At 43.5% G+C, this 7,419-nt stretch overlaps 2 protein-coding genes across 2 annotated transcripts in view; one reads left to right on the forward strand and one right to left on the reverse strand.

The window, feature by feature from the left end:
• The window catches only part of POMT2 (protein-O-mannosyltransferase 2), a 28,297-nt gene extending 21,227 nt beyond the window's left edge, over window positions 1–7,070 (reverse strand). The window contains exons 1-4 of the mRNA XM_009993904.1: window positions 6,992–7,070; window positions 3,914–4,018; window positions 1,922–2,030; window positions 370–478 (exon numbers count right to left, since the gene is read on the reverse strand). Coding sequence (XP_009992206.1) covers window positions 370–478; window positions 1,922–2,030; window positions 3,914–4,018; window positions 6,992–7,051 — 383 coding nt within the window. The 5' untranslated portion in view covers window positions 7,052–7,070. The remainder of the gene's footprint in view (window positions 1–369; window positions 479–1,921; window positions 2,031–3,913; window positions 4,019–6,991) is intronic.
• GSTZ1 (glutathione S-transferase zeta 1) overlaps window positions 6,876–7,419 on the forward strand; it is a 10,473-nt gene continuing 9,929 nt past the window's right edge. Inside the window, exon 1 of the mRNA XM_009993900.1 lies at window positions 6,876–6,893. Coding sequence (XP_009992202.1) covers window positions 6,876–6,893 — 18 coding nt within the window. The remainder of the gene's footprint in view (window positions 6,894–7,419) is intronic.

Genomic DNA, 7,419 nt, shown 5'->3' on the forward strand with positions numbered 1-7,419 from the left:
CCTGCTTCTCTGACCTACAACATACTATGTTAGCCCTCTTCCCCATCAAGTTTTAAAAAGCTTTGACCTTCATTTTCAAGAACTGCAGTTCCACAAACACTACTTCTGCTGTAATTTCCTTTCATGCTAAAATAATCTATCTAGGTATCTCTCCTGGTTTATCACAGCTATGATACTTTCTCCCCAGTTTCACAAACCCTCATACTAAAAATTTATTTCCCATACCATGAGTAATTTTCACCTCCAAATTTCCTGAAACCATCTCATCTGAGCCATTCATCCAGACTACCAAGTGGCAGACATTCTAGTACTTTATCTGTGTGAAAGGTGAATACCTATAGTTTTACAAAATTATCATCTTTATCTTACCTATCTGCACAGCTGTTACATTTCACCATACTCAGAACTGCTGCCATGAGGAAGAACATAAGAATGGGGTCCAGCAGAATATACTGGGACAAAGTAATACAGCCTGTATCTGCAAACAGATACACAACAATGTCAAAAAGGCTTGTGATTCCAAAGTGAATCTATAAACGCAGGAAGCCAGTTTCCTCGCTGTAGTCAAGAAAAGAAGAGGAGAAATTTTACAAACAGAAGCTGATCAGAACATTGCAACTACTACCTGGATAACAAACGAGAAAAAACACCCTCACAAAAAACATGCAGTACAACAATATCTGCAAAACACCATTTGGGTGGTGCTGTTAACATATTTGGATGAAGAGCGTTATAGACAGCAATGATCCAGCTACTAAAGCACCAGCATGGTCCCAAAGGATGATACAGGAGAAGTCATCTTTCGGATTCTACCTATTAAAAAATGTGTATGACTTGGATATTTTAAGTCTCCATGCCTCAGTATCTCTGTCATCACAAAACCCCCATTTGCGTAACTCCATTTGCAATGTTAATTTCTCCACTTGGCTCAATTCATCAAGGAACTTTATTGATTTCTTAATGTGAACTCTTCCACTGTGATGCAGTAGGCTGTTTAATACCTTTATAATTCATATGGGAGACATCAATATTTGTCTAGTGGGAAAAATCATTCCTGAGTATCCATCTTATAAAAATGTTTAAAACTGAGGTGAAATATTGTGCTGGTTTTGGTTAGGAGAGTGTTATTTTTCTTCGTAATAGCTAGAATGGGGCTAAGTTTTGGATCTGTGCTGAAAACAGTGTTGATAATGCAGAGATGTTTTCATTACTGCTGAGCAGTGCTTACACAGAGTCAAGGCCTTTTCTGGTTCTCACACCACCACATCACTGAGTAGGCTGGGATGCTCAAGAAGTTTGGAGGGGACACAGCTGGTACAGCTGACCCCAACTGACCAGAGAGATATCACAGACCATATGACACCACACTCAGCATATAAAGCTGGGGAAGAAGGAGGAAGTAGGAACATCTAGAGTGATGGCATTTGCCTTTTCAAGTAACCATTAAAGGTGATGGAGCCCTGCTTTCCAGATGGCTGAACACCTGCCTGCCAATGGGAAGCAGTACATGGATTGTTTGGCTTTGCTTGCATGCGCAGCTTTTGCTTTACCTTTTAAACTCTCTTTATCTCAACCTATGAATTTTCTCACTTTTACTCTTCTGATTCTCTCCCTCTTCACACCAGGGGGTGAATGAGCAAGCAGCTGTGTGGTACTGAGATGCTGGCTGGGGTTAAACCACGACAAATGTAGTCCAATGCTGTGGTTATGCACATAAGTACATATAAACTAAACAAGACTGTAAAATTCTCAAGGGGACTGCCAATTAAAAAGCCCCATATATATAAAGCAGAATGACTTTGCTTGCAGGAACCTTTCTCATTAACCCAAATATCCCTTGGCTAGGTAACACGTGATAATCCAGAAATTAAATTCTCAGAACAATTAACCTGCTCAATTTTGCTGTAGCAGGAACACCTACCAAAAATAAGGATGACAGCTGTGAGTAAGGCTGCTGGCAGTGACTTTGACTGCTCCAACACTGTGAGGTAGGCAAAGGGAACCAGGCAGGAGCCAAGGAATGCACAGAACTGCAGGAAAAGATGATCACAGGAGAAGTTATAACCCTCCCCAAGTTGAGCACACACCCACATGATTCCCTTCCTTCATGTTCCACACCTACCAACAACAGGAGGTGTTGGAGTAGCTGAACTGACTCACTAAAAACATCAGACAAAAGCCAAATGAACAAAGATACTGTTCAGAGGATAGCTGCTTACTCTGTTCTGTCTCTAGAGGTGTCAGTAACAACAGTTGGTCATTCTCTTACTAGACTACATCAAATATCCATAAAAGATATGCCAAGTAGGGGCACTACACATCCACCATACCCAACTTACTTTAGTAAGATATTAGAATATGAAATCTAAGATCATAATGCACCTGTACCTTACATCTTTAGCAGACCAATATGACCTCCCTTACGCAAATGAGACTGAGGATAGTGGGAGGAGGAATAGAGATCAAAACAAAAAAAAAGCACCATCACAGCAGAATTTGTTCTCTTCAGTGTTTGCTTCTAGAACTTCTCCCACATTTGGCTCAGAGAAATCTAGATTCATGAATTTCTGAAGACCCAGAAAGTAAACCTAGAAAATATGCCTCCCCAGTTTTTAATCTTCTTTCTAGACACTAGCAATTGGCCACTGTTTTGTTTGGGCTTTTTTGCTCATGTTATCTGCTGTCAGTTCTATGATTCTTGGCCTTCCTAGATAGCAGTACAGTCAGGGTTTCAGAGAAAATACCACTCTAACACTAATCCCCAGCCCTGGCCCTTGCCCACTCCATCAGCTTACTCAGCTCAGGCTCACTGGTGGTGGCAAACTGCAGGTGGCAGTGGATGATTCTGGCTTTCTTACATCCCTGGCTTACCAGCAGAGCAGTGAGGTACAATGGGGTGAGCAAAAGCCCAAATTCAGCAATGTCTCCACTGCAGAACAGGCCAGATATCTGTCCCACTCAGTAGTGTAGTCCCATTAATTAGCAGCAAGAGTTGGCCTCTGTCCTGGTTTGAGCCAGGATGAAGCCAATTTTTCTTTTTACTGATTTTTTTTTTTTTCCTTCAGTAAGCTTTCTTGTAACTAGCAACAGTGTGTTCTGCTAGGCTGATAAGACAGTGGAATGTTTTTCTAACTACTGAGGCTTCAAGGCTGCACCTGCACTCTGCTGGCTCAGACACTATGGGGAGATCTGTGACCCCCCCGTAGGAGGCTGAGTTAGATGGACAGCAAAATTGGCCAAAGATATTCCATTCCATATATCTACGTAAGCTCAAAGGAAGGTCAGAGATCACAGAAGACAACTTCCTTCCTTCTTCTTTTTCCCTTATCTTCCGTCCATGGAGGACTCTGTTCATCCATCACCGTCGATCCTCAGGCTTGATCTCTCGTGACCCCCATAACTCTCTGCTCTGTTCCAGCAGCAGCTCCGGGATTCCTTGGGACTCTTCCCAGTTCAGGGAAGTGTGGTGGGAGTTGCTGGGGTGGGGGGAGGCGAGAGGTTTTTGCCCATTCCTGAATATATTTGTATATAATTGTATATATTTTCTTGTATCATTCATTAGTGTTTTAATTAAAGCTGTGTAGTTCAGTTTTCAATCCAGCCAAGTCTCTCTCTTTTTCTCTCTCTCCTTCCCTATCTGGGTTGGGGGGGGGGAGGGGATCGAGAGCATTGTTGTCGGACCTGAGTCAAACTGTGACAGCCTCCTAAATCTCTTCACCTTCTTACCTGGACCCTCACAGACAGATATTGAAACTTATTCGCAATACAAGCACTAACACTTTCCTAAGGAGCCTGAAAACAAGGCACAAGGCTAAACAGACCACATCGATCTGATCCGTTCTTAAGACAAAACACTCTGTATCTAAAAGCACAGGAGAGCTAACCAGCTTGATACCAGCCTGTAGAGCCTTACCCCTCTCATTCCCACGTAGTTGTGCTGCTCATATCTATCCCCTGGCTTTTGGAAAGGAAATGTACCATCATATCCACTAAGGTAGCCAGCGAGTCCAATCAGCATCTGAGAGGAAAGGTGAAAAAACTGGTCAGGGAAATTGCATTTGAGGAAGGAATAGACAAGCCAACAGCAGGTAAGATTTTTATAGAAGTCAAGTCTGATCCAGGCGATAACTACTGAAATCAGATACATCATCCAAACAAGAGTTTATGTACAGAATTCATATCCATACATATTGCCCTTTGTCTAAAGGCAAAACCAGAAGGGATCAAAAGGACCCATCTATAAGAGGCAAGGAAATCTCTAGCAGCAGGCTGGCCAACTTGATGAGGCAGGCTTCCAATTGAAGGACACAAGGGGCAGGGTCCAAAATGGCAACACTCACACCAGGCCAACCAGAGCAACATCCAATGTCCTTAGCTGCCTCTCAAGATACAAACCTGAAGACCAGCCACCTCAAGTGTACGTACACCAATACAGACAGCCTGGGCAACAAAAAGGAGGAACTGGAGTTCTGTGCCCAGTCAGAAAGTTCTGATATCACAGGATACCTGAAACATGGTGGGACAACTCTCATGACTGGAGGATGACAATGGATGGCTACAGGCTGTTTCATAAAGACAGACAGGGAAGAAGAGGTGGAGGAGTCACACTCTGTGTTAAGAAGAATGATGAATGCACAGAAGACAGCTACAACATAGTGGACTGTTTCCTCATAGAAATGTTAGATGTGACAACCAGGAATGAGGCACTGTTGCACTTGCTACTCACAAACCAAGAAAACCTGCTTTGTAGTATCTCATTTGGTGACAGCCTTGGCTGCAGTGATCACAATATTGTGGAGTCTGGGATCTTGCTGAGCACAATGAAGCTTAGTACCAAGACAAAGGTTTTAGATTTAGATTTTAGAAGCGAGCAACTTCACCTCACTCAGAGCTCAGTTGGAAGGGATGCTGCAGACAGCTTCCACGGAGAATAAAGGAGCAAGTGACTGCTGGGAGTCTTTCAAGAATACTCTAAAGGAAGCACAAAAACACTGCATCCCCTTCAAAGGTAAGGGAAGTATGTGGAGCAGAAGACCCACCCCCTTGGCTTAACTGCAAGCTTCTGGGTCTGCTTAAAACGAAAAGAGAAGACTACCAGAGATGGAAATGCAGATGAATACCCATTGAGAACTACATGGGTATTGCCACAGCGTGCAGAGATGCAGTTAGAAAAGCAAAAGCTCAGCTCAAATTGAAATTGGCCAGAGCTGTGAAAAACTGTAAGAACAGACTCTTCAAGGACGTAAACAACAAGCAGAAGCATAAGGCATTTGATACAGTTCCCCACAGCCTCCTCCTATAGAAACTGATGTATTACACTTGCAGTAGGTGGGGAGCTGGCTGACAGGCTGCACCCAGAGGGTGCTGGTAAGCAGCTCCTTTGCAAACCTGTCGTAAGCAGGGTCCCCCAGGGATGGATTCTGGGCCCAATGCTGTTTATTATCTTCATAAGTGACCTGGATGATGGGATCAAGTGTATCCTGGTGAAGTTTGCCAATGATAGCAGACTGAGGGAAGTGGACACTTCAGAAGGGTGATCGATACTGCAGGACGACCTGGATAGGCTGGAAGAGTAGGCTAACAAGAACCTTAGGAAGTTTAACAAGGACAAGTGTAAAGTCTTTCACCTGGGAGAACATAACCCAGGAATGAAGAACAGGCTAGGATGTACACAGCTGGGGAGCAACTTTGAGGAAAGGGATCTGGGGCTCCTGACAGTCAACAAGCTCAATATGAGGGAACAGTGTGCTGCAGGGGCAAAAAAAAGCCAACAGGGTGCTGGGTTGCATCAACAAGGGTATCACCAGTAAAGATAAAGAAGTCATCATCCCACTCTACTTGGTGCTTTTTGGGCCACACCTGAAATACTGTATTCAGTTCTGGTCCCTGCCATACAAAAAAGATGCAGACAGGCTGGAGAGAGTCCAGAGAAGGGACATGAAGATAATCAAAGGACTGGGAAGCCTGTTGTATGAGGAAAGACCGAGAGAACTGGGTTTGTTCAGCCTTAAGAAAGCTTAAGGGAGATCTTATCACCATGTTCCAGGACTTAAAGGGTGGCTACCAGGAAGGAGATTCCCTTTTTACAAGGAGTCATACAGAAAAGTTGAAAGGTAATGGGTACTCCCCAAGCTACTCACATGGAGATTCCAATTGGAAACAAGAGGAAAAATTTTCACAACAAGAACAATCAGCCATCAGAATCAGCCATCTCTCCAGGGAAGTGGTGAATTCCCTGACATTGGACACTTAAGATGAGCCGGATGCTTTTGCCAAGAAAGGTTGGACCAGATGGTCCTTGAGGTTCCTTCCAATGTGATATTCTGTGATTCTGTGATGATTCTATGATGATTCTGTGACTCTGGCTGCTGACTATAACAATGACTGCAAACTCAAGAGAAATAGCAGGTGTGGGATTTAGCAGAGAGAATTCTGTCTCTGTAGATTCTCCCATAGCTCCCTATTCCTATAGTTTAAGGAGACTCAGCCTGAAAGGAAGACACTATTCCTAAGGCAGGAGGAATGCAGATTCATCAACACTACAGACTGTTGCAGTGTTACTCGATTACAGAACAGCAAGTCAAGTCTTCCAGGGTTCTTTGTAGTAGGATTCTCATTTACACCCAGGTGCTCAGAAACTGCCTGGTTCCTTTGAGCTGTAGGTGTCTATTGAATAGCCACTCCAATCACGTAAGCACCACATTCATTTTTAAATGCCAAGCCTTTAAAATATCCAACATGCATTACTGTTTTGTTTTCCCATATTCAAAGCATTTTCAGAAAGAAGGTGCAAGTTGTGACTCTGGATAGAGAATGGAAATCACCATGATGCCAACCACAGTTAGGAAAGGTACTGGTGTTCATCACATTACATGATGTCACAGTTAGGAAAGGTACTGGTGTTCATCACATCCTTCAGCAAGGGGATGGGGAAGTCTATGGTTGGCCCACTCCTGTGGCTTCTGAAACATGCAAGAGAGGAGCAGTTTACCTTCCCCAAAGGGGGGTGGACATCAAAGAAGAAGGTCCGATTAATGTAGTAACTTCCCATCTTCCCAAAATGAGTTTCATCCCAACTGGAAAACAAGAAAACAAACCAAACAATGTGCTATAATGCTGAAGACAAAAAAAAAACAAAAACCACGCATGAGGTTCTTTTTATTCATGCTTTTCATCATACAGGGGTTAGTGCCACACATTCTACATGAGACAATGCATTAAAGTCACTAATAGTGCCCGTTCTAAGCATGGTCCTTTTTAAAGAGTTTGTTATTAGCACCCAAAACCTCTAGTCTACCCTTCTGATGACAGGTTGAGCTTACAGAGGTTAAAAGATCAGCCTGTAACCCACAAATCCCCAAAACCACCTCCCCAAGACCTTCTCCCGTCCCCTACAAGGTGCCCGGAGCAGCAGCCGCC

The sequence above is a fragment of the Chaetura pelagica genome, unplaced genomic scaffold (genome assembly GCF_000747805.2).
Source record: "Chaetura pelagica isolate M959 unplaced genomic scaffold, ChaPel_1.0 scaffold11, whole genome shotgun sequence".
NCBI lineage: Eukaryota > Metazoa > Chordata > Aves > Apodiformes > Apodidae > Chaetura > Chaetura pelagica.